This window comes from Caretta caretta, chromosome 28 (assembly GCF_965140235.1).
Source record: "Caretta caretta isolate rCarCar2 chromosome 28, rCarCar1.hap1, whole genome shotgun sequence".
In the NCBI taxonomy this organism is placed as follows: Eukaryota; Metazoa; Chordata; order Testudines; family Cheloniidae; genus Caretta; species Caretta caretta.
The window spans coordinates 14,244,475-14,271,445 of record NC_134233.1 but is presented as its reverse complement, the minus strand read 5'-3'; the positions used below and the strand labels follow the sequence as shown (position 1 = coordinate 14,271,445).

Genomic DNA, 26,971 nt, shown 5'->3' with positions numbered 1-26,971 from the left:
ATTGCTTTCACTATGATTTTGTAATCCATGCTAAGGAGTGAGACGGGACCCCAGTTTCGTAAATCGCGGAGGTCCCCCTTCTTCGGCAGCAAGGCGAGCACCGCTCGCCTGCACGACAGAGGGAGGACCCCACTCTGCAAGGACTCAGCCCAGAAGGTGACTAGGTCTGGGCCGAGGATGTCCCAGAACGCGCGGTAAAACTCCACGGTCAGCCTGTCCATGCCCGGAGATTTATTGGTGGGCATGCGACGGAGGGCTTCCGAGAACTCGGCCAGGATGAGAGGCAGCTCTAGTCAGTCTCGGTCGCCCACGCTGACCGTGGGGAGTTCCTCCCAGAGCACCCCGCAAGCGCCAGGATCGCTTGGATCCAGGGAGAAAAGGCTTGTGTAGAAGTCACGGGCCCTCCCACACATCTCCTCCGGATCCGTGAGGGGGGTGCCGTCTTCCGCAAGAAGGCAGGTGACGTGTTTCTTGGCCCCCCTCGTTTTCTCCAGGGCATAGAAGAAGCAGGAGCCGTGGTCCATCTCCCGAAGGAGGCGGATGTGGGACCGAACGAAGGCACCTCGGGCGCGATGGTCCTTGAGGGCCCGGAGCTCCTCCCGCTTCTCCCGGCACGCTCCGCTGAGGGACAGGTCCTCGGGCTTGGCGGCCAGGCGCCTCTTCATCTCTAAGACCTCCTGTTCCAACTGCTCTATCGCCGCATTTCTCTGTCGGCTGGTGCCCCGAGTGTAATCACGGCAGAAGAGCTTGGCGCGCACCTTCCCGCGATCCCACCATCGCCACACCGAGGGAAAGGCATGCCACTGCTCTCGCCAGGCCAGCCAATACTCCCGAAAGGACGTCACGAAGCTCTCGCCCTCCAACAGGCTGTTGTTAAAGTGCCAATAGGCCGGCCCCGGTCTCTCTGCACGGAGGGAGACCGTTACGGTGACTAAATGATGGTCGGAGAATGGGGCCGGCCGAATGGCGGCGGAGTGGGCCTGTGAAAGATGGAAACGGGATAAGTAAATATGGTCCAACTGAGAGTGGTGTGACCGATGGGCCTCCACCCGGACCAAAGTGAACGTGGAAGTGTCATCTGGGTGATGGTCTCACCAGACGTCCACTAGGGAGTGATGTTCAACTATCCCTAGGAGAATATTCGCGGCGGCCAGGCTCGGCTCGGCCCCTGAACGGTCCCGTTCCTCGAGGGTGGTGTTAAAGTCCCCTCCCAGGACCAGGCACTCGTGCGAATCTAGGGTGCTGAGAAAGTCGGACACCCGCTGATAGAACTGTGGCCTCCTTGAGCTCATTTGCGGGGCATAGATGTTAACAAGAATGACCACGAGCCCCTCCATACGGACTCGAAGGTGCAGCAGGTGGCCCGGCACGGACTCAGTGACCCCTAGCACCTCGGGCCGTAGGTTGGGGGAGAACAGGGTCGCCACTCCAGCTTGCCAAGTCGTGAAGTGGCTAAAGTATACCCCGTCCCCCCACCCCAGCCGCCACCTGTCCTCGGCGGTTGGGTCCGTATGGGTCTCCTGCAGGAAAGCTACAGAGTACCCCCCTTCCCAAAGGTAAGAGCCATCCTACAGCCCCTGGTATTAGGGTTGCAATAATGAGAGGCGTCATTAGTAGGGGTGGGGGTTTCTTGTTGGTGGGGGTGTTCAGGGCCCCCGGCGGGTTGCGCAGCAACCCGTGACCCATCCCGTGGATGAGTAGATTATGTCGGAAGCCACGGGCTCACTCGTAGGCTGCAACACCGTGCTTTCCTTGCCCCCTGCCCTCCTGTATAAGGGCCCTTGTGGCCTGGAGGATTTGGTCAAAGTCCCCCCATAGCTGAAGAGCCAGCTGTACCCTATTGCGGGTGCCACGGGTGTGTTCTAGGAACTTCCGTAGTGCATGCCACAGCTCATGGGGGGGTGGGGTTACGATTTCCGGGGTATGCCCTGGTGGGGCTCTTAATACAGCCTTGTGGTCCGTTAAGGTGGGTAGACAGGGTGCGGACCACCGACGGGGCATCTGACAGGTTGGGGTTATTAAATTCATTTCACGCCTTGGGGTGGAGGGGGATGGCAGGGAAAAAATTGCAACTCCTAATGGGTCGCGACTAGAAAGTGCAAAGACTGCTCCCTGGGGGGAATCTGCGAAAGGCGGAAAGGAAATAACCCCGGGGCGGCATTAACATTGCAGGAGGAGGGGACTTGGGCAGGGACAGTGGTGGGGGCAGGGGCAGGGGTAAGGCTCTGGGGTTCAGGAGGCAAGCAGCTAAAGGAAAGTGCCTCCTGAGCAGAGTCAGGTGGACCACCTTCTGCAGGGTGGTTGCCCGGGAAGGCAATTAGGGGGAGGGAGCATGGGGAAAGGGGGGCTGGTGTAAGGTTGCCCAGCTCAAGGCCAGCTGGCAGTAGATCATCCTCTCCCAGGGTGACCGGAGTCAGATCTAGGGCCTCAATCTCCGCTTACACAGAGGAGAGGCCAGCTCCTGCTACCCTGGGGGCCGCTCCTCTAGGGCCCGCCTCAGCGGTCGCCTCGGGGTCCGCGGGGGATTCGGGTGGTATCCAGGCAGAAGGGGCGTTCTCAGGAGTCTCCGAGGGGAGGGTCTCCCGTGGAGGGGGGACTCTGCCTTCCAATGCCAGTCTGCCTTCCCCTTCCAACACCAGCGGATGGATCTCACTCGTGGCCATAGCGGGAGGCTCAATATCAGTGCCTCCTTTCCTGGTCTTCCGGGGGGGCTTCCGCGTCGGCTGGATGCAGCGGAGCTCAAGCCTTCCACTTGCCTCGCTTCCCCTGGACTAGGGTCCAGCCCTCCATAGCGTCATCTGGGGGTTGGTTAGCAGGGGTCGTGTCGGGGGCGGAGGTGATGGTTCGGGGGGTAGTGGTGAGGCAGCATGAGGGGCGGGGGGTTCTCCTTGGGGTGGGCCCTCTCCTATACCCGGTAATATATTTGCTGCACCCTCCTCCATAGGCTCTGCTGGATTGTTGATAGCAAGGGTGGGACTCCTTTGCTCGTCTGGGCGTTGCAGGAGGGGTGTCTTTTGGGCCCAGACGGGAGCAGCGGTGGGTCGAGTAGGAGGAGAGGTGGTTTCAGGTGCTGGGCAGCCAGGGGTGTCGGCAACGACGGGGCCGATGTCCTGCCGGGTCTCGGGTGCCCCTCCCTCCCAGGCCAAAGGGCAGTCTCTGTGGACAGACTGTGGCGGTAGAAGCTGCACTTGCTGGCGGAACGAAAGGACGTGACGGAGGGTGGGGTCCTTGCAGCCCAACGGGAGAGGGCTGATGACAGAGACAAGTTTCCCCAGGGTGGAGAGAGCGGGTAACAGGGCAACATTGGGTAAGAAGGGAGGAACGGAGGTGAGGACGAGGTGAACGCCCAGGTCTGCCAGCAGCTCTAGGGGGACAAACACCCCCCCCCACCGCCAGGCCCCTCTCCACCGCCTCCTGGGTGGCAGACTCCGAAGCTAAGAAAAAAACAACCTTTCCATACAGCTTGGAGGCCGCCACAATACCCATGGGTCCTACCACCTTCGCCAATGCCTGCACGTATGTCTCCATGTGGGGCGAGGCGGGCACCAGGAGGCAACGGACACCATGCCTCCGGGTTAAGGTGGGGAAAGAGCCGCAGCCGCTGGTGATGGTAGTGGAGGCAGAGGGGGGCGAGATGATGAGGCGGCAGGCAGGGGGGAGCCCGTCACTGCCCGGGTATACGTTCTGGGGGCCGGGGGAGGGATAATCGCAGAGCTGGTGGAGGGAAACGCAGGGAGGGGCGCCACGGTCGATGATGAGGCCACAGCGGTGGGGGCAGCCCTGCCATGGAGGGCCTAGTGGTTCTAGCGGGGCCCTTTCCTTTCTTCCCGCCCTGGCTCTTCCGGCCAGCTGGGGGGGGGTTCCTAGAATCTGGGGGGACGGTGGGCGCAGCAGCAGCAGTAATCACCCCGGTGCCTCCTGCTGCCGGTGCCCCAGCGGGGGGGTGGCAAGTATCTTAACAATAGTGGTGGGGAGGGGACCTTGGGGGTCGGGCGTGGCGGAGGTGGGGGAGGGACAACTGATTTTATTAAAGGGGCCTTGCCCCCCTCATTCCCCGCCATTGTGAGCAGGGAGAGACGGGGAGACACCGGGAGGAGGAGGAGGGAGGGGGAAGCAGAGTAACCGCTCCTCCCTGCTGGGCTGCAGGTGGGGGGGGGAATGCCAAAGGGGTTGGACTGGGAGGGGGGGGAAACCAATCGGGGTCCAGTAATAGGGGCAAGCTGTGGGATAAGCAATTCGGGGGGTGGGGGGTGCAGACCCACGCACGTTTGTCCAAAGAGTCTCGGTTGGTCGGCTGTTGTGTCCGGTCCGAAAGGCAAAGTTCAAAGCGAACAGCTGGATCCGAAGGTAGATGGCAGGTTGCCAGCAGGGACGGACGGTGGGGGGGCTGTAACAGTTGTAGTAGTGGTGGGGGGGTGGGCACCGATGGATCGGGGTGGGCTCCGCGCCACACCCCCTGTGCCGCCACAAACGCAAGTAAACCACAGTCAAACTCTCCCCCCCAAGAGTATAATTCAAAAAATTACTCAGTCTTACAACCCCCTTCACGATGATTTGTAGGTTCCCTGGGTTATTTCTCCTGTCTTCTGAAATCTTCTTCTCCAGCTGTGTTGGCTGTGTTCCAAGGCTTCCGGCATGCTGAGAATTTTGTAAAGTCCGAGCTGCTAGCAAAACGGCTGGGTCTGGGGGTTTCCACTCCCCCCTCCGGACAGCAAAATCGGCAATCTTCCCCCCCCCCTCCTCCAGGGACTCAGCTGAGGCAAATAGCTGCGCCCGAAAGCAAGCGTGGGGGGGGGGGGTGCTGGCGAGCTAAGGGCCGAAGCACGTAGACGGGGAAAAAAAAACAAAGAATCAAAAGAAAACAAAAAAAAGCGTCTGGCCCAGTCGGAGGGGGACTAAGGCAGGTGCAAAAAGTAAGAAAAATCCGGACCAGGGGGCTTTAGGAAAGAATAGAAAGCAGACAGCTGAGGAGCAAGCAAAGGACGTTCCGTTTCCCAACAGGGAAGGTTGCAGAACAATCAGGAACCTTCTGGAGACAATTAAGACAGGCTGATTAGAACACATGCAGCCAATCAAGAAGCTGCTAGAACCAATTAAGGCAGGCTAATCAGGGCACCCGGGTTTTAAAAAGGAGCTCACTTCAGTTTGTGGTGTGTGTGTGCGAGGAGCTGAGAGTGAGAACATGGACTGTTGGAGGACTGAGGTGTACAAGCATTATCAGACACCAGGAGGAAGGTCCTATGGTGAAGATAAAGAAGGTGTTGGGAGGAGGCCATGGGGAAGTACCCCAGGGAGTTGTCGCTGTCGCACAGCTGTTCCAGGAGGCACTCTAGACAGCTGCATTCCACAGGGCCCTGGGCTGGAACCCGGAGTAGAGGGCGGGCCCGGGTTCCCCCCAAATCCTCCCAACTCCTGGTCAGACACAGGAGTCTTCGACCTGGACTGTGGGTTCAGAAAAACGGCCAAGCTGAGGGCTGCCATGAAGCTCCAAGGCAAGCAAATCTGCCAATAAGCGCAAGACCCACCACCAAGGCTCTACCACCAAGGTAGAGCAGGAACTTCGTCACACTGGGCAAAAGGTTACACATCTTGTCTTGAGCAATTTTCCTCCTAACAGAAGATTTATTTTAAAAGTTATCAATTTGAATTTCCATTTGAAATAGAAATAATTACCATCTATACCGGGTCTCTATTCTCATATATGCTATTTCTCTCACATATTCCCACTCTAATTCCTTTGGAGTGAGGTTTTAATTTCAGGATAAGTCACCATTTCCGATATAGTGGGGAGGGGGGGGCAGGGAGAGAACTAGAAGAAAACCTGAATTATATTGTAATACTGAAAGTGATCACATAATCAGCCTCTTACATTACACTAACTTCATGTTTAATTTCATTGTCGCTGGTAACAACTTATTCAAAGATTACAAAATATAAACTTATAGGGCAGTTTTCTCTTATTTCCCATTTCCACCCAGTGAGCTTTGTGTGAAGTCACATTCTACAGTAACCTAGGAGCCTTCCATTTCTGTGAGTTCATTTCTCCCTGGGTCTTCTCCCAGAAGTGTGGGTGGAAGGGGTCTCACACTACGTAGGAGGTTGCAACATGAGAAAAGCCACCTGTGCTCTACTTTCACACTTTCTAATCTTTCAGAGTAGCAGGAGGTGGAGGTGATACAAATGCATTAGACTCTAGAGCAAAACGAAGAGACCAAACCACAGACTCTGGACTCAGCATTCATGTATCCTGCTGTCTGAACTTGGAATCTGATACATTCCCTCATTAGCTACCATGATTTCCCCAGCATAGAAGTGCTTCTTGTCCAGTGAGGCAGCCAGATTGGAACCCATAGGCATGGGATGGCTCTGAAGGAATCAGCTGTTTCTCTCTGTGCTTCAGGAAACTTTGGATCCAAAGAATAAAAGACAGTTGTTCCCAATTGCATCCTGGCATCTTTTAGAAGTGCGATCAATGCCACTTCACTAGGGAGCAGCATTCTCAAAACAGTTTCACTGGGCCACAGGTCACCATAGCGTCCATCTCTAGGGTGAAAATCAACCACTAGTATCTGCAATTTCTATCTGAGTTCTTGTCAAATCGTTGACCTTACTTGGAGTAATTTTACACTTCTCTGGTGCAGAATTCTTCACCAACCACACAACATATCAGTAGCAATAGTGAGGTATAACTTCCCCAAGTATGCCCTTTTACTTCCTTAATCTAGTGGCACAGATTTAAAATAGGAACTAAATGCAGGTGCGGCTTAGAATCCCTGTAAGACACCAAATGTCAGGTATCTATTCAAAATACGCATCTTTCTGCAGCTCTATCACATTCAACATGGATTTCATTTTCTACACGTTTGCAGCATCTCCCAGGGGTGAGCTGAACAGAAAGGTCACTTCCATCTTTCCCATCTCTACCATGATAGGGATTGCATTTCCCAAATAATAGTGAACATACATCTGATTATGAAGGAGAGATCTTCAGGAGAGACCTCCTGCAGGGCCTGGGCCACAACTGCTTTGGGAGGCAAATGCATGGGTATTTTGCTTAGTTACAAGTCATTTACTAGGGAATCCTCTTCCCAGCCCTTTAGAGAAAATATTGACCTAACCAATTGAACAATAGGGGGGATTGAGATGGTGATGAGGAATAAGGGAATCCCTCTGACTTACCCTATCTTCTTCTGTGGTTACAAAGGGTGAAATGACACTTTTCGCTATCTCTGCAATGTTCCTGCTCTTTGTTACAGTTCAATATATTTTAAGGGAGGAAAATGGTAGTAAAAGTATCTGCTCTCCAGCACAACCTGAAGCAACATCAGAGCAACTGGGAATGAAACCATTTGTTCCCAAAGGGGGAACTTGATAACCAACAATTGATTTGAAATGGGAGAACAGTATAACTGGGATGCTCAGGGTTTGTTGAGACTAGGAAAAGTGATGGAGTTTAGGTCAGGTCACGGGGAAAGCTACTGCCAACCACTGCACCTCAGCTGCATCTGCTCTACAACTATAATTGTCTTTTTACACCAAGATCACTAACGTGAGCAGCCAACGCCATGTACAGTCCTAGTGGATGTACGGCACGGTTAGTTTTTGCCTCAGTGTAGCTTGTTGGGAATCAAACCTCTCTCTCCCACCTAGAGTTGAAGAATGGTCCGTGCTGGAGGGTCCTCTATGATGAGATAACTGGCTCTGTGGACATGGGGAAAGTGGTGGAGGTGATATATCTTTACTTTAGCAAAGCTTTTGATACGGTCCCCCACAGTGTTCTTGCCAGCAAGTTAAAAAAGTATGGATTGGATGAATGGACTATAAGGTGGATAGAAAGCTGGCTAGATTGTCGGGCTCAACGGGTAGTGATCAATGGCTCCATGTCTAGTTGGCAGCTGGTATCAGGCAGAGTGCCACAGGGGTCGGTCCTAGGGCCAGTTTTGTTCAACATCTTTATTAATGATGTGGATGATGGGATTAATTGCACCCTCAGCAAGTTCGCAGATGACAAAATGGGGAGAGAGAGGTAGATATGCTGGAGGGTAGGGATAGGGTTCAGAGTGACCGAGACAAATTAGAGAATTGGGCCAAAAGAAATCTGATGAGGATCCAACAAGGACAAGTGCAGAGTCTTGCCCTTAGGAAGGAAGAATCTCATGCATTGCTACAGGCTGCGGACCGACTGGCTAAGCAGCACTTCTGCAGAAAAGGACCTGGGGATTACAGTGGACGAGAAGCTGGATATGAGTCAACAGTGTGCCCTCGTTGCCAAGATGGTCAATGGCATATTGGGCTGTATTAGTATGAGCATTGACAGCAGGTCAAGGGAAGTGATTATCCCCCTCCATTCGGCACTGGTGAGGCCACACCTGGAGTATTGCATCGAGTTTTGGTCCCCCCCACTACAGATGGGATGTGGACAAATTAGAGAGAGTCCAGCGGCGGGCAAAGAAAATCATTAGGGGGCTGGGGCACATGACTTACAAGGAGAGGGTGACGGAACTGGGGTTATTTAGTCTGCAGAAGAGAAGAGTGAGGGGGCATTTGATAACAGCCTTCAACTACCTGAAGGGTGGTTCCAAAGAGGATGGAGCTAGGCTGTTCTCAGTGGTGGCAGATGACAGAACAAGAAGCAATGGTCTCAAGTTGCAGTGGAGGAGGTCTAGATTGGATATTAGGAAACACTATTTCACTAGGAGGGTGGTGAAGCACTGGAATGGGTTACCTAGGGAGGTGGTGGAATCTCCATTCTTAGAGGTTTTTAAGGCCCGGCTTGACAAAGCCTTGGCTGGGATGATTTAGTGGGTGTTGCATCTGCTTTGAGCAGGGGATTGGACTAGATGACCTCCTGAGGTCTCTTCCAACCATAATATTGTATGATTCTATGACACACTTTCCTACAACTCAATAGAAAAGATCAGAGGACTGACCCCAAAGAAGGATGAGCTGCAAAAAGCAGAAGCAGGCAACTCATCTGGGGGGAGCTGAGAAACCATGGTGAAGACGGTTGAAAGATCACTATGTGGCAATTAGCAAATGTGATTAAAAAAAAAATCTTTGGCCAGCCCTAGTCAAGACATTTATTACAGTTCTCTCTCATGTGGATTTTCTGATGTCTAATAAGGTTTGAACTCTGATTGAAGTTTTTCCCACACTCAGAGCATGTGTACGGTGTCTCTCCTGTGTGGATTCTATGATGTGATATAAGATTTGCGCTCTGATTGAAGCTTTTTCCACATTCAGAGCACGTGTAGGGCATCTCCCCTGTGTGGATTCGCTGATGTGTGATAAGCTGTGAGCGCCGATTAAAGCATTTCCCGCACTCAGAGCACGTGTAGGGTTTCTCTCCTGTGTGGATTCTCCAATGTCTGACAAGGTGTGAGTGCTGACTGAAGCTTTTCCCACACTCAGAGCACGTGTAGGGCGTCTCCCCTGTGTGGATTCGCTGATGTGAGATGAGGGCTGAACTATCAATGAAGCATTTCCCACAATCAGAGCATCCATAAGGTCTCTCACCCGTGTGGATTCTCCTATGTGTGATAAGGTGTGAGCTCCGATTGAAGCGTTTCCCACACTCAGAGCATCCATAAGGTTTCTCACCTGTGTGGATTCTCCTATGTGTGATAAGGGCAGAGTTCTGATGAAAGCTTTTCCCACACTCGGAGCATGTGTAGGGCATCTCTCCTGTGTGGATTCGCTGATGTGAGATGAGGGCTGAACTATCAATGAAGCGTTTCCCACACTCAGAGCATCCATAAGGTTTCTCACCCGTGTGGACTGTCTGATGTGTGATAAGGTGTGAGCTCCGATTGAAGCTTTTCCCACACTCAGAGCACGTGTAGGGCGTCTCTCCCGTGTGGATTCTACGATGTGTGATAAGGTTTGAGTTCCGATTGAAGCGTTTCCCGCACTCAGCGCACGTGTAGGCTCTCTCTCCTGTGTGGATTCGAAGATGTGTGATAAGGTGTGAGTGCTGATTAAAGCTTTTCCCACACTCAGAGCACGAGAAGGGCGTCTCTCCTGTGTGGATTCTACGATGTGTGATAAGGTGCGAGTGCCGACTAAAGCTTTTCCCACACTCGGAGCATGTGTAGGGCCTCTCTCCTGTGTGGATTCGCTGATGTGAGATGAGGGTTGAACTATCAATGAAGTGTTTCCCACACTCAGAACATCCATAAGGTTTCTCACCCGTGTGGATTCTCCGATGTGTGATAAGGGCAGAGCTTCGATTGAAGCTTTTCCCGCACTCAGAGCAGGAGTAGGGTTTCTCTCCAGTGTGGGTTCTCCAATGTGTGATAAGGGCTGAACTCCGACTGAAGCTTTTCCCGCACTCATGGCATGTGTAACGTGTCTCTTCCAAGTTGTTTCTCTTGTGTGTAATAAGGTCTGAGTGGCAAGTGAAGTTTTCCTCTGGCCTCTGCCGAGTCTCACAGGCTTTTTCTTTTTCTGGGAGTCCACAACTCCCGGAAACATTCCCGTTCGATCTTCCTGATAACGTTCCATGTGGTTGTACTTGCTCAGCATCTTCCTGCTGGGGTGTCTCCTCCTCATTCTCACTCACCATCTTGTGACCTGATGGGAGACAGAGAGAATCCAGACACAGGTCACTCCCTGCACCGAAGAGAAAGAAAATCTCAGAGAAAGGTATGGAAAAAGGGATGAACAAACCAAAATATGTGCGGGAGAGATCAAACCTATCTGGAGCTGATTTTTCCCAAACCTTTCCCCAGAGGAGAGAGGAAGGGATTACCTTTGGTCCGCATCTCACCAGAACACTCAGAGGAAAGCTACATTGGGGAGGGACCTGCTGCCAGTTGTCAAAGTATAGGTGGGAAGCCATAAGTGACCTCTGCCTAATGATTCCACATCTGCAGGGAACAATCCTGAACTTGGAGAGCTCACAAGATCTTTGTAGGGCATCCCAAGTATTCACGGACAGTTTTTGGGTTGGTTTAACCAATTCCTCACCTGTGCAGGCAGCTCTCAGGAGCACTTCTTTCTCAGAGCCGTGGAGGTCTGGGACCCATGGCTCTTCCCCTTGTTCCAGTTGTGAGATCACATCAGGTTTGGAAATTGGAAACCCTACTCAAGGCAAAGAAAACAAGGAAGGTCAGTGGAATTTGTCAGATACTTGTCACAAAGAATATTCCTTGGTTTTAAGACCAGCTCATTTTTAAGCAGTAACATCCCAAGGCCAGCTTCCTTGGCTCAAAGTGCCAGGAGAGTTATTATTATTATAAATCATATTCATTATCTTAGTGCCTAAGAACCAACTAAAAGTGGGTCCCCATTCTGCTAGGCACAGTACAAACACAGAATAGTAGACGGCCTATTCCTGGAAGAATTTACAATCTAAATAGACAAGACAGACACAGAATGGGGGAAGGGATAGAACCCACTGTGAGAATATAGATATTCAGGCCTGCCTGTAAAGCCTACACTTTAAGAACTTAGATGTATTTTTATCACTTAGCAAGTTACAGGGGTATAAAAACAAAGAATCAAAATCAGTCTGCCTGTGTATGGGCCTTCTCTAACTAGGATAGTCTGAGGCCTTGCTCTTAGGCAAAGGCCTTTGGCTAAGCAGCAGGGGCAGCCATAATCTGAGAAGCACACATTCACATCATTACATCCCAAACCAGTCACATTGAAATAAGGTGGTATTGGGTTGTTAGACGATCCTGTCCTAATAGTTCCCATCACCACCAGATAAAGAAACGGATCTTAAAATGGTTAAAGAAAACTTAGTTTGATAGCATCCTGTCTGGCAAGAAATCACTTATTAATGGTTCTGGTTGTGAAACCCTCATTTCTGTATTGCTTTATATTTATGTTCCACACTTTTCTATTGTTAACCTGTCTGGTTCTCTAATTGTTTCTGTCTGCTGTATAATTAATTTTGCTAGGTGTAAGTTAATTAGGCTAGTGGGATATAATTGGTTAGAGAATTATATTACAATATGTTAGGATTGGTTAGTTAAATTTCAGTACAATGATTGGTTAAGATATAGATGAGAATATTACTATATGAACTGGAGGGGGAAGGGAAATTGGAATCATGTTTGTTAAGGGAGGGAACAGGGACACAAGCAAAGCTCTGCGGCATCAGAGCTGGGAAGAGGGACACAGGGTAAACGCTCTGCAGTGTCAGAGCTGGGAAGGGATACACGGGGTGAATGCTCTGTGGCATCAGAGCTGGAAAGGGAACAATGGGGAACAGACTCTTTAGGCATATAGACATAAACCCAAGTGGTGTGAAGGGCTTTGGAATATGGAGTATTCCAAATATGGAGTATTGCTTAGAAACTAACCCCAATAAACATAGCATAATCTGCACTTCGGACTTCTGGTCATTTGCTGATTGCTGTCTGCGTGACAAGAACCAAGGAAGTGGGAGGCTGAAGGGAAAGCCCTCTAACAAAATGATCATGACCTGAAAACCAAGAGGTAAGCCTTTAAGGAAGATTTTAATACACTTTGGAATGGATCAGGGATTCCCACGAGGACTGATGAGCGGGCGATGGTAAATACGCATTCAGATCCCTTTCTTGTTTTATATCTTTTCCCTGTAAGGCACGCTGACATGGATCCTTAGGATCTGTGCAATGCCCTGGCTTTTAAACAGTCCTTGGGAGTTGCCCCTTGAGTGCACTAGACCCCCAAGGGGTCCCACTCTTCCACAAGGATGGGCCGTGGAGCTTCAACACCAGAGACTGAGCCTCTGGCTTCAACGCTTCCCTCCAAGGAGCCTGGAGGGAAGACAGCTTGCGGCTACTGCAAATGGGGAGAGGGGGGACAAGACTCTCTCCAAATTCTCACTCCTGTTGACCCCGACTTGATTTTATGATCTATGACCTAATCAAGGAGTGGGCAAACTTTTTGGCCCAAGGGCCACATCTGGGTGTGGAAATTGTATGGCAGGCCACGAATGCTCACGAAATTGGGGGTTGGCGTGTGGGAGGGGGTGAGAGCTCTGGCTGGGGGTGTGGCTCAGGGGTAGAGCCAGAAATGAGGAGTTCAGGGTATGGGAGCGGGTTCCGGGCTGAGACAGGGGGTTGGGGTTTGGAGAGGGGTACAGCTCCGGCTGGGGGATGCGGTCCCTGGGGTGGGGCTAAGGATGTGGGGTTAGGGGTGCAAGAGGGTGCTCCGCGCTGGGACGGAGGGGTTAGGAGGGTGGGAGGGGGATCAGGGCTGGGGCAGGGTGTTGCGAAGCAGGAGGGGGTCAGACTCCAGTTGGCGCTTACCTGAAGCAGCTCCTGGAAGCAGCGGCATCTCCCCCCTCCAGCTCCTACACGGAGGGTCGGCCAGTCAGCTCCCATTGGTCGCAGTTCCCGACCAATGGGAGTTGTGGAGGTGGTGCTTGGGGTGGGCGCAGTGTGTGGAGACCCCTGGCTGCCCCTATGTGTAGGCTGGAGCGAGGACATGCCGGTGCTTCCAGGAGCTGTGCGGAGCCAGACCACATGTGGAGCGGGGCAAGCCCCTAACCCTGCTCCCCGGGCGGAGTGCCAGAATGGGGCAAGCCATTGCCCCTGCTCTCCAGGGCAAGACCCTCTTTACCATATTTATCTTAGTCTAATCGTTATATGTATTGATCCTTGCCTACGATTTCAATTATAACTGTCTGTATTAAATCAAGTTTCTGTGTGTTTCACCAAATTCCATCTTCTTAATTAACTTTGAGTAGCCATGGACAAGGGCAAGTTGTACCCCAATACGTAATCTTATAAGTGTAAAAAAGGTACAGGCTACAGTACCACCCTGTGACATCATCAGCGTGCCCATTTGTGCCTGGGTAGCGGCTCAGCTATGGTAGGGAGGAATGCAGCAAGGACTCAGGATCGGTGGCCGGGGTCGCTGTGCATAGAGATGGGGAGGTTATATGGGGAGGGGGGTAATGAGAGAGGGAGGTCAAGAGTTAAAATAATATTTGGGGCAAAAAATGTATAATGAAGTGAAACTGAACAGAAATAAAACTGGAGTGTAGGCTCTAAACCAACAAGGCTTGGGTAGGGATTTGGGGTCTGGGATCCCCCACAGCTCTACATCCCAAAATCTCTCCTCCCTCCCACTGACCCAACCAGCCCACTTCCTGGGTGCCCTTCCTCCACACTCCTCTCCCCTTCTTCCCATTACTCTCAGCCATCACCACCTCCCGGCACCTTCGGAGCTTCTTGTGTTCCCTCCTCGTCACTCACGACCTCATCCCTCCCTGATGGTTCTTAGCTCTAATCCTGCACACACCTTCCCCATCTCCTAGCACCCCAGAACTATCTACTCCCCCCCCTTCTCCTCCCCTCCCACAGCTCTGTTCTCTCTTCACCCATGGGGTCCTGAATGTCAACATTATACGCTCTCCTATCAAAAGAGGAGCTCATCGGACTGTCACACAAGCCATGCATGAGCCATACACCTATTTACTCAATTTAGAATTCTACAGGTGGCATATTTTCCTCTTAAAATGAGGAAAAGACATGAAAGCTACAGTTATTAATGTCATTATTAATGTGTCCAATAAGGATATATGAAATGCAATTTTTAAATGACTGATGGTACCAAAAGGCACATGTCCAAAAAAGTTTCTAGTGGGTGGGAGATAAGGCAAAAAAGGGGGGCAAGGACACTTGTCAAAACTTGTATGAGGAATAAAGGTATAAAGTTATTACTACTCAGGTTCTTTAGAGACCCCACAGCTTCTAATAGCCCAGGGGACAGGACTCCTTACCCAGCAAGACCACTGTCTCATAGTTCTCCTGCATGATATCTCTGTAGAGGGCTCTCTGAGTGGGGTCCAGCAGAGCCCCCTCTTCCCTGGTGAAATACACAGCCACCTCCTCGAAAGTCACCGGCCCCTGAAAGAGCAAGAGTCCCACATTCAGTACTTGCTGCCCCACTCACAGCCCCACTATTCACGGAACAGCAGCGCCAGGTAAATGGAAGCTCCGGGAGGCACATGTTAACAGAGTCCCACCCCATCTTGCTTAGAGCAGCCAGGATACTTCACAGGGTAGAAAGAGAGAACCTTTGTGTCTCCCAGCTGACAGATGGAGGCAAGGTCTTCACATTTATCACATAGCTACTAGTCAGAGCTTGATAGAGGAGATGGAGCTGTCTCTGGACCGTGCTGGTGGCTCCCTGGTAGGAATCTCAACACTCTCCCAATAAAATATATGGAAGAAGGGGAAGTCAATAGTAAGGAATATAAGTGAGAAGGTCAGAATTGTAGAAAATTGGTAAGGGAAGTTATCAGAAATCAAGGACAATAAGGAGGAAATTTTAAAAAGTATATTAATCCTAACAATGGTAGTGGTAAATTACTAGACGGAAATGGCAGAATTATCAAAAATAATGCAGAAGAGGTAAAAGTCTTCAATAAATATTTCTCTCCTGGGTATGGGGAAAAACAGATGATGCAGTCATATCATAAGATGTTGATGACGACACTCTTTCCATTCCAACAAGAATTCACGAGGATATTAAACAGCAGCTATTAAAGTTAGACATGTTTAAATAAGCAGGTCTAGATAACTTGTATCCAAGAGTTTTAAAAGACCTGGTGAAGGAGCGTGGTGGACTATTAATGTTGATTTTAATTAGGACTTGGAGCACTAGGGAAATTGCATCAGGCTGGAATAAAGCTAATGCAGTGCCAATATTTAAAAAGTGTAAAAGAGATGACCCAGCTAATTACACGAGTGTCAGTCTGACATTGATACTGGGCAAGATAATGGAACAGCCGATACTGCATTTCATTAATAAAGAATTAAAGGAGGGTACTATAATTAGTACCCATGAACAAAGGTTTAGAGAAAATAGATCCTATCAAACTAACTGGATATCCTTATTGGATAAGATCAAAAGTTTGGTTGCAGCAAATAGTATTGATGTAATATACCTAGACTTCTATGAGGCATATGACTTGGTTCAGCACAGTATTTTGCTAAAAAACTAGAATGATACAAAATAAACACAGCATACATTAAATAGATTAAAAACCGGGACTGTAAATGGGGAACCTTGGTCAAGTGGATTTATTTTTAGTGGGTTCCCGCAGGGATTGGTTCTTGGCCCTGTGCTATTTAACATTCTTATCAATGACCTGAAAGAGAAGATAAAATCATCACTGATAAAGTTTGCAGCTGCCACAAAGATTGGGGGTGGTGGTAACGAATCAAGTGTCAGTAGATTCAGGCTCCAGCACTGGCAGTCTGGGAAGTTTTCTCAGCCCTTGCTGGAGGGTTATTTCTTGTTCCACAAAGAGGGGAAGTTCCATTCCCAACTCCTGTGCCTTGAAATTAGGCCCTATTGGACACTACACCCCATATTCAGCATTGTGATATGATTATAATATGATTGGGACATAATTATGATGCATTTTGTGCAAGATGGGTCATGTGCGGTGTCATTGGAAAAATTATGATTTGCTGAATATGATTATCCTATTTGTGTGCATGGATCATGTTTGTACTGAAGTTATGGCTATTGTCTATATATCTGCATTTCAAATGTGTTTACTCTGGGTAACACCCACAACTAGCCTTTCAGGTACAACAATGAAGAAGCCAGTCAGTGATAATGGCTCATCAACGAAGACAGTGGACCATGGAAGAGCTTAGCACTCAGCAGGGCATGCTAGGGCATGTGACCAGACCACATGACAATGAACTCCATTTTGGTACCTGTATTTTTCCACAAACTGGACTGGGAACTGAGTTTGGAACAAAGGGGTCCTGCCATATGGAACAGGTACATAAGGTGGGGTGTGACATCATCTCTTGGCCTCATTCCCCACACAAGAGAACTCCTGGAAACACCTGAGGAAGAAAGACTGAACTGGGGGAAGTGCTGGTCCCAGGGTAAAGGGATTTCTAGCTTGTGTATGAAAACTTGGTGGACTGCTTGTATCATCAGTCAGGGTGAGAAACTGTGAATTCAGATTCTATCCATCTAGCACGTTAGGCTTAGTTAGTTTGAGTTTTTGGTTATTTGCTAAGTAATCTACTTTGATTTCTTTGCTCTCACTTATAATTGTTGGGGATATGTTAGGGTTAAGTAAAAGACCTGGGAAGCTGCTAATGTGCTGACATGGCATTAGGGGACAAAGACATAAGGAGGCAGTAATTCTTTGCTTAATAAATAAGGTGCCATATTTTTGCTTTCCCTGTTGCTTGTAAGAATTGATAAGGATGCAGCTGCATGAGAAATCTAGTTGTCGGAATGAATGCCCTTCATGTGAAAGAAGGTAAAATAAATGTTCTCTCTCCCTCCCTTCCTTTCCCAGCTACATAAACAAGCCCTGGTTTATGGCCCCTTCCTCCCTCCCCTGAGAATTGCTCATTGCCCCTTCCTCCGTCCTCTGAGGACTGCTGATTAGGGAAATTTGTGGCAAGACATTATTGCAAAGAACTGTATTTTCAAGGTAAAAATGCCTGTATGACATGCGTAATGCTGTGAATAATAGATAGGAGTGGGTATACTAATAGTATGGGTGTTTCTATTACTTAATAAGGGTTTTGGGGGTGTTGTAACAGATATAGGCATTTACATACTAATTTAGATAAAAGGAGTGTGACGTAAGTAATCCAGTGCTTACTCGATAATTGGGTCGAGGGGAACAGGTATCGCAATAAAGAAGCCTGTACTCATATCCGCCTCCAGGTCAATCTGCTCCTTTTTTCTTCTAACAATAATCACGTAAAATCTATCTTTCTGTAGTTAATAAAAACTTGTGTTATGCTTTATCTTAACCAGTGTATTTTGAGTGAAGTGTCTGGGGAAAATGTCAGCTTGGTTAGCACAAGCTTGTTGTGCATATCTTTCCCATATCAAGGGGAAGGCAAACTATCTTACTGAGCTTACATTATAGAGATCCCTGTGCACTATAAGATGGTATAATTCTGGATTTATACTACAGCAGGTGTGCAAAGTTGGAGAGCTGGGAAATTGGCTGTTGTCTTCTGTCATTGAGTGGCTTAGGTAAAGCACTCAGGTAGCTTAGTTAGGTGTATGGTGCCACCTGCTGTCATGTTGGGTGATAACAGGTCCTGGAGAGGCTGGCTGAATCTCCAGCAAAGCAGTGTGAGAAGGGCCAGACCAGCTTGAGGGTTAGAAGGCACAGCAGTTCCCAGAAGCACCCCAGACTGCACCCTGGGGGTGACAACCCATCACACCCTACATTACACACGTCTCAGCAGGTTTGTCATATCCTGTCCCCTCCCTTTCTCCACCCTAGATATTTCCTGCCTCCCACCACCTCTAGCAGCTCCCACCCTCCTATGCCTGTACTGCTCCTCTCCCTCCAAGCAGAACCCACCACCAGCTCCCTGATAATCTCTTACCTGAGCCAGCTCCATTGCAGCCATTTCCTTCCCCCTGGGAGGATGGGATGATCTGGAGCGAAACGTGGACGTTACTCTGTAGCCTGACAGGGTGAGAAGGGCAATGTGAGAGAATTCAGACGGGGCTTTTGTCCATTCCACAAGCCGATTCCCCCCAGGATTTTTCCCTGCTAATGGACATTCTAGGTTCTGCCACACTGTGAAGCACAGAGTGACCTTATTCCAGTGCAGGCCTAGCCCCCTCCCACCAGGGTGTAACCCTCTGAGACAGGGTGAAACCCTGCCAGTAACAAAGTCTCTCTGTTACACTTATGCTCAAATAAATTTGTTAGTCTCTAAGGTGCCACAAGTACTCCTTTTCTTTTTGCGGATACAGACTAACACGGCTGCTACTCTGAAACTTATTAAGTCTGTGGACAATACCAAGCTGGGAGGGGTTGCAAGTGCTTTGGAGGATAGGATTAAAATTCAAAATTATCTGGACAAACTGGAGAAATGGTATGAAGTAAGTAGGATGAAATTCAATAAAGAGAAATGCAAAGTACTCCACTTAGGAAGGAACAATCAGTTGCACACATTCAAAATGGGAAATGACTACCCAGGAAGGAGTACTGCGGAAAGGGATCTGGGGTGTCATAGTGGATCATAAGCTAAATATAAGTCACTGTTGCAAAAAAAAAACAAAAAAAAAACAGGAAACATCATTCTGGAAAGTATTATCAGGAGTGTTATAAGCAAGACACGAGAAGTAATTATTCCGCTCTACTCCGTGTTGATTAGGCCTCAACTGGAGTACTGTGTCCAGTTCTGGGTGCCACATTTCAGGAAAGATGTGAACAAATGGGAGAAATTCCAGAGCAAAGCAAAAAAATGATTAAAGGTTTAGAAAACATGACCTTTGAGGGAAGATCGACAAAACTGGGTTTGTTTAGTCTGGAGAAGAGAAGACAGAGGGGACATGATCACAGTTTTCAAGTAAACAAATGGTTATTACAAGGAGGAAGAAAAATTGTTCTTCTTAACCCCTGCGGATAGGACAAGAAGCAATGGGCTTAAATTACAGCAAGGGTGGTTTAGATTGGACATTAGGGAAAACTTCCTGTCAGAGTGGTTAAGCACTGGAATAAATGATCTAGGGATGTTGTGGAATCTCCATCATTGGGGATTTTTAAGAGCAGGCTGGACAAATAATTGTCAGGGATGGTCTAGATTAAATATTTAGTCCAGCCTTGAGTTCAGGGGACTGGGCTAGGTAACCTTTCAAGGTCCCTTCCAGTTCTATGAAACAAAGGACAGAGAAGAACAGAATCCAAGGAGTCGCTTTGGGGGATTCTCCCTGTCATTGTCCCCAAGGCAGCTGTCTCAGGGTTATAAAGTTGTTTGATACTCCAGCCTTTATACAGTCTCTCCTAGGAGTGCCACCTTTCATGGGCTGGGCCTAGTTTTAGCTCTTGGAAAGCGTGACCCTGGGAGCTATGAGATTGGGCCTTCTTGCCTAAGCACACCTTGTTTCTTTCTGTGCCTCCCCAGTGAGTTCAAATGAGTAGAGACTCCTGATAGAGATTGTAAATCTAAGAGCAGCCCACTGTGTCAGAACAATCTAGCTCAGTGGCCAATGCCACGTGCATCAGAGGGAATGAACAGAACAGGTAATCATCAAGTGATCCATCCCCTGTCACCCATTCCCAACTTCCGGCAAACAGTGGCGAGAGACACCATTCTTGCCCATCCTGCCTGTGACACTGGCAGATGAGGTGTTCGCTCTTGCAAAAGCCCCCATGTCTTAATTGAACGGGGACAAACGCAGAGCTGGAATCAGTCTGGCTCACCTGTGTTAGTATTGTTAAAACATGTATGAGAATTATAAGAATGTGTTTAGACTTTATTAAGTCTGATTTGTGTCCATTTATTCTTTTACGTAGAGACTGTCTGGTTTGGCAAATGTACATGGCTGAGGAGCATTGCTGGCATATATCACATTGGTAGATATGCAGGTGAACGAGCCTCTGATAGTGTGGCTGATGTGATTAGGCCCTATGATGGTGTCCTCTGAATAGATATTGGCAACGGGCTTTGTTGCAAGGATAGGTTCCTGGGTTAGTGGTTCTGTTGCGTGGTGTGTGGTTGCTGGTGAGTATTTGCTTCAGGTTGGGGGGCTGTGTGTAAGCAAGGACTGACCTGTCTCCCAAGATCTGTGAGAGTGATGGGTCGTCTTTCAGGATAGATTGTAGATCCTTGATAATGCGTTGGAGAGGTTTTAGTTGGGGGCTGAAGGTGACGGCTAGTGGCGTTCTGTTATTTTCTTTGTTGGGCCTGCCCTGTAGTAGATGACTTCTGGGTACTCTTCTGGCTCTGTCCATCTGTTTCTTCACTTCAGCAGGTGGATATTGTAGTTGTAAGAATGCTTGATAGAGATCTTGTAGGTGTTTGTCTCTGTCTGAGGAGTTGGAGCAAATGCGGTTGTATCGTGGAGCTTGGCTGTAGACAATGGATCGTGTGGTGTGGTCTGGATGAAAGCTGGAGGCATGTAGGTAGGAATAGCGGTCAATAGGTTTCCAGTATAGGGCGGTGTTTATGCGACCATCGCTTATTAGCACCGTAGTGTCCAGGAAGTGGATCTCTTGTGTGGACTGGACCAGGCTGAGGTTGATGGTGGGATGGAAATTTTTGAAATCATGGTGGAATTCCTCAAGGGCTTCTTTTCCATGGGTCCAGATGATGAAGATGTCATCAATGTAGCGCAAGTAGAGTAGGGGTGTTAGGGGACGAGAGCTGAGGAAACGTTGTTCTAAGTCACCCATAAAAATGTTGGCATACTGTGGGGCCATGCGGGTACTCATAGCAGTGCCGCTGATTTGGAGGTATAACATTGTCCCAAAACGTGAAATAGTTGTGAGTGAGGACAAAGTCACAAAGTTCAGCCACCAGGTTTGCCGTGACATTATCGGGGATACTGTTCCTGACGGCTTGTAGTCCATCTTTGTGTGGAATGTCAGCCACATTATCAGAGGCTCGTTCACCTGCACATCTACCAATGTGATGTATGTCATCATGTGCCAGCAATGCCCCTCAGCCATGTACATTGGCCAAACTGGACAGTCTCTACGTAAAAGAATAAATGGACACAAATCAGACGTCAAGTATTATAACATTCAAAAACCAGTCAGAGAACACTTCAATCTCCCTGGTCACTCGATTACAGACCTAAAAGTGGCAATTCTTCAACAAAAAAACTTCAAAAACAGACTCCAACGAGAGACTGCTGAATTGGAATTAATTTGCAAACTGGATACAATTAACTTAGGCTTGAATAAAGACTGGGAGTGGATGGGTCATTACACAAAGTAAAACTATTTCCCCATGTTTATTCCCACCCACCCCCCCCGCCACTGTTCCTCAGATGTTCTTGTCAACTGCTGGAAATGGCCCACCTTGATTATCACTACAAAAGTCGTCCCCCCCTCCCCCCCGCTGGTAATAGCTCACCTTACCTGATCACTCTCGTTACAGTGTGTATGGTAACACCCATTGTTTCATGTTCTCTGTGTATATAAAATCTCCCCACTGTATTTTCCACTGCATGCATCCGATGAAGTGGGCTGTAGCTCACGAAAGCTTGTGCTCAAATAAATTGGTTAGTCTCTAAGGTGCCACAAGTCCTCCTTTTCTTTTTGCGGATACAGACTAACACGACTGCTACTCTGAAACCTGTCTTTAGACTTTATTGAATGCTTGTGAGTCAATATCTGACTAGCTGCATCGGCTATGTAAATCACCAGACAGGAGAGAGACTTTATCTATGTGAAGTGCTGATTGGCAACAGAATACATGACACCCTGCCTGGCAGGAAAGGTCCATCAACACCAGATAGACTATTATGGGGTGTTAAAGAAGACAAAAGACTGTTGTTGTGCTCTTGACTTCCCATTAGCTGAGTTTGCAGCTCAGAGCACATGGCAGGAAGGGGACAAAAACCCATACAGAAGGAACTGATGATCTGTATGCTGCTTGGACTGTGGGGGGCAAAGTTTCTAGGGATAAGCAAGAGATCCCCAGCTGCTTAGCCTGGGTTAGTCCTAAAGAATATGGAGAGATTGCTTATTATAGAAGCTTCTATTACCTTTTGAAATTTAAGTCTGTAACTCGTCTGAATCAAAATGATGACCTGCTTTAACTTTAGAAACAACTCTCCTTTCCTTTCAAGTAAATCTTAATAAAGGTTATTACAGGACTGGCTACAAGTGATGTCTTTGTTGAGAGATCTAAGGTTCAATTGACCTATGTAAGTGACTGGTCCTTTGGGACTGGCAGTAACCTGAACATTGCTGTGATTCATGGCATAAGGCAGTGGTTCTCAACCAGGGGTCTGGAGCCCTCTGGGGGGCCGCGAGCAGGTTTCAAGGGGGCTGCCAAGCAAGGCCAACATTAGACTCACTGTAGCCCAGGGCAGAAAGCTGAAGTCCTAGTACATGGGGCTGAAGTCTGGGGCCCTGAGCCCCACCACCTGGGGCTGAAGCCAAAGCCTAAGCAATGTTGCTTTGTGGGGGGCCCTGTAGCATGGGGCCCCAGGCAGTTACCCTGCTTGCTACCCCCTAACACCAGCCCTGGCTTTTATATGCAGAAAACCAGTTATTGTGGCCCACTTGGGCCGTGGAGTTTTTATAGCATGTTGGGGGGGCCTCAGAAAGAAAAAGGTCAAGAACCCCTGGTGTAAGGGACCATCCGTCACAAAGGTGAGCTCACCTGCATGGTGAGATCTACAGGATGACCCAAGGGGACTCTCTGTGATTCCACGTTAATACACTTACAGTGCCTGAAGCGTTTACACTGGATTCTTGATTGGTGAAATCTACATACAGACCTCACAACCAATTTGGGGTTTGTGCCCTGCTTCTTACCAGTCTGCCTGAGGCTGGTGCTAGTGCTCTCGAGTTACTGAGGACAGCGTTACAGAGAGATGGGGTGTGACTTCCCCAAGGTCACTAAGCAGTCTCTACGTCAGTGAGAGAGCCAGGAATAGACCCCGGTAACTCCAGAGCCCCATCACCCGCAGCTTGGAAAGGTCCCCAGGCCCCATTGTATTAGGCTGCAGGAAGACGTGGCTTGTCCATGGATGCACAGGCTGTCTTGGCAGGGCAGCTCAGCTGCAGTCCCTGCACACAGCTAGGGGTGTGTGTCATGGGTCAGGAGAAGTCAGTGTCCAGTCCTGTGGGGCTGTGCTCCAGCACTCACAGCTGACCCTCCATTACCAGCTGCACTGTTCAGCCAGCCCCAAGCTTCTGTGAGGCCACTGTCCCCCCAGAAAGCCTTCAGACGGGGACATGGTGCACCAATGCCAATCAGAGTGCACTAGTGTAAATTCTGCCTTTTCTAAGGGTTTGCACCAGTGCCTAAAACACCAGTGTGGCAGAGATCTTCAGTACCCACAACAGCAGTACGGTGGCACTAGAATTGGGATCTATTTCTAGCTCTGTCACGGACTGCCTGGATGACCTTGGACACGTCAAAGTTTCTCCTCCCACCTTTAGTGTCTTTACCTAGCTGCCCACTCACTGGGGGTCTCCTCTCTCTCCAGAAAAAAGAAAAGGAGGACTTGTGGCACCTTAGAGACTAACAAATTTATTTGAGCATAAGCTTTTGTGAGCTACAGCTCACTTCATCGAATGGCTGCTACTCTGAAATCTCTCTCCAGAGCTGCTCACCACTAAAATCTGTGTAGGTGTCCCCAGAGCTAAGGTAGTTCCGCTCTGGAATAGTCTTAAAAGGGTGGCTGCCAAGTCTCTTTCCCTGGAAGTTCTTAAGAACAGGCAGGACAAACCTCTGTCAGAGATAATCTACATATACTTGGTGCTCCCTCAGCCGAGAGAGGTGGACTTGATGACATCTTGAGGTCCTGTCCAGCCCTACATTTATATGATGCTATGCAATATAAACGTATAAAACACAACATACAGGGAAAAAAACCCTACACAACATGTCAGGCAATTCAGGGGGGAAAAAAACAAAAAAAACCCACTACCCTCGACACCATGAAAAGACAAAGGGGGGGGGGCAGGGAAGCAAAACAAGGCAAACTAATACACCCTAGGACAAAAGTACACGACGGAAAAGAGCTCAGCTCAAACCAACACAACACGGGCACCAAACAAGCTGAGGCAAAACTATGCAACACAACATGGTGCATCACAGTTCCAAATGGCACCATGTAAAGCAGCTCAGTGTAGAACACGACACAGCACAAAAGGGAATTATTTCAGTGTAGGCCTGGAAGGGACCTTGAGAGGTTGTCTACGCAAGCTTCCTGTGGTGAGGCAGGACCAAGTATCCCTAGACATTCCCAGACAGGTGTACCTCCAATCTGGTCTTAAAAACCTCCAGTGAAGGAAATTCCACAACCTCCCTTGGAAGCCAATGAGATGCAAACACAGACCAAAACAACGCTGTACACACAGAAGCTGGGCTTGCGGTTAAGGGGAGAGGCAAGGATTCAAACAATCTGGGTTCAGTTCCCAGTTTTGCCCCAAATTCTCCATGCGAACTTGAGCAAATTACTTCAGCTCTCTGAGTTTCAGTTTCCCCATCTGTAAAATGGAGAGCAGCCTCCCACCATTTGCACGATTTAGCCTTTGAGCTTTTTGGGGCAAGGAATCTCCGTCACTGTGGGCATGTCTACACTGCAGTTAGACACCGGCGGCCGGCCCGTGCCCGTTGACTTGGGCTCACAGGGCTCAGGCTGTGGGGCTGTTGAATGGGGGTGTCGATGTTCCGGCTTGGGCTGCAGCCCAAGGTCTGGCCACGTCCCACCTTGCAGGGTCCTACAGCCTGGCTCCAGCCTGAGCCCAGACATCTACACTGCCATTAAACAGCCCCTTGGCCTGAGCCCGGTAAGCCTGAGTCAGCTGGCATGGGCCAGCTGTGGGTTTTAAATGACAATGTAGAGATACCCTTGGCATCTCTTCATCCCCCATCACAATGAGGACCCTGATCTTGGTCAGTATCTGTGCAGAGCCCTGCACAACAGGGGGCCTGATCTCATTTGGGGTCTCTGCAACTCCCAGCATTACAGGATCCCGGATTTTGTTTGGGGTCCCTACAGCATCTGGCAAAATGTGGGTGCAGGATCTGTCAGGTTCTGTGCAGTGTCCAGTACAGTGGTGGGGCATGATCTTCATCAGGGTCCGTGCAGGGCCAGGCCCAACGGGGACACAGATCTCAGAGGAGGTCTCCGAAGTGCCCAGCACAACGGAGGCCGCAGTCTGGGCCGCAGTCGTGCGCTGCCTGGCACAAGGGGGGCCGTGATCTCGGTCCAGGTCTCAGTTTTCCTGGCACAAAATTGGGGTCTGATCTCACTTGGGTCTCTGCAGCTCCAGGAACAACAAGGTCCCTGATTTTGTTTGCCGTGTCAGCAGCACCTGGCACAGCGGGGGCCTGATTTCACTTCGTGCTGATGCAGGGCCTGGGACAACAGGGGCCCGGAGCTCAGCCAGGGTCCCTGTAGCCCCCGGCCCGACAAGGTCCCTGCTCTCTGTCGGGGTCCGTGCAGTCCCTGGCACAACGAGGGCCCCAGACGCGGTCAAGGTCCGTGCAGCGCCCGGCACGCGGGGGGGGGGACCTGATCTCAGGCAAGGCCCGAGCCACGCTCAGCACCATAAGAGCCCTGACCTCAGTCCGACACCTGCGGGGGGGGGGGGGGGGGGGGAAGCGGGAAGATTTTCAAAAGTTTGAGACCAGTATTTCAAAACTGAAGAGAAAACGGGGCACACGCTGAACACTTGCCAACGTAAGAGAGGGGCACCAACGTCCGGGGAGGTTTTATGTCACCGTGCAAAACAAAAAAGAGGGGAAATCTGAGGGGATGACAGGGCGCTCTTCAACGAGCGACAGAGTGGGGCGGGTCCTCCTTGCCCCCCCTTCACCTGGCCGGCGGCGGGGAGCCCTGGGTGACGTCCCTTTCGCTGGGGAGCCCCGTGGGGCGGGAGCCAGAAGGTCACTGGCCGTGGGGCGGGGCTGGGAATGGGACCTGCAGGCGGGTGGGGGTGGGGGTGGGGGCGGGGGGCTGCTGGGTTGGGGGGGGGGGGAAGTCTCCACGGGGGGGGGGGCGCTTGCTCCTCCCTCCCCTTCCTGGGCCTTTCCAGGCCCTGCGGCCAGCAGAGCGCGGCCCCCCCCCCCCCAACCCAGGGGACGTGACGTAGGGGAAGGGGGGGTCACCCCGGCTCCCCCTCGCTGCTGTGGGGACAGAAAGGGGGCAGGGCGGGAGCGGGGGGGGGGGTCCCAGGGGAGGGATCTCAGCCCCCCCCCCCCCGCCGCCTCTCCCCGCTCCCCCGGCCACGTCCGGGCTGCGCCGACATTTTTCCCTCCCCCCTTCCCTCAGGTCTCCCCCCGCCCCGGGCTCGAACCGGTACCTGGAGGCTGCAGCGCCGCCGCCGCCGCCCCGCTCTGCGCATGCCCAGAGCCGGCAGCCACAAAACCCTCCAACGGCCCCGCACGAGCCCCGCGCGCCTTCGCAGCCGGGCTCCCCCTACGTCACTTCCGCTGCCGGGAGAGTCAGGAAGAGTCGCTCGCCCCGCGGGCCGCTCCTGCGCTCTCTGGCCCATCCGCCGGTCTGCGCATGCCCAGAGCCTGAGACCCTTTCCCCC

General features: G+C 50.3%; 1 protein-coding gene across 4 annotated transcripts; it reads right to left on the bottom strand.

Moving 5' to 3' along the window:
- Positions 1–5,865: 5,865 nt before the first annotated feature.
- Positions 5,866–26,943, bottom strand: LOC142068309 (uncharacterized). Of its 4 annotated transcripts, none has more exons than XM_048833745.2 (5): positions 26,738–26,832; positions 18,336–18,418; positions 14,723–14,849; positions 10,969–11,082; positions 5,866–10,611 (listed from the first exon to the last, which is right to left on the bottom strand). In XM_048833745.2, the coding sequence occupies exons 2-5, from the start codon at positions 18,357–18,359 to the stop codon at positions 9,068–9,070; spliced, it is 1,809 nt and encodes a 602-aa protein (XP_048689702.1). In that variant the 5' UTR covers positions 18,360–18,418; positions 26,738–26,832; the 3' UTR covers positions 5,866–9,067. The 4 variants fall into 4 exon arrangements, with proteins under 4 accessions (XP_048689702.1, XP_074980039.1, XP_074980037.1 ...); XM_075123938.1 differs by having other exon boundaries at positions 5,866–10,572; XM_075123936.1 differs by lacking the exon at positions 18,336–18,418 and having other exon boundaries at positions 26,738–26,943.
- Between the last annotated feature and the right edge of the window lie 28 nt (positions 26,944–26,971).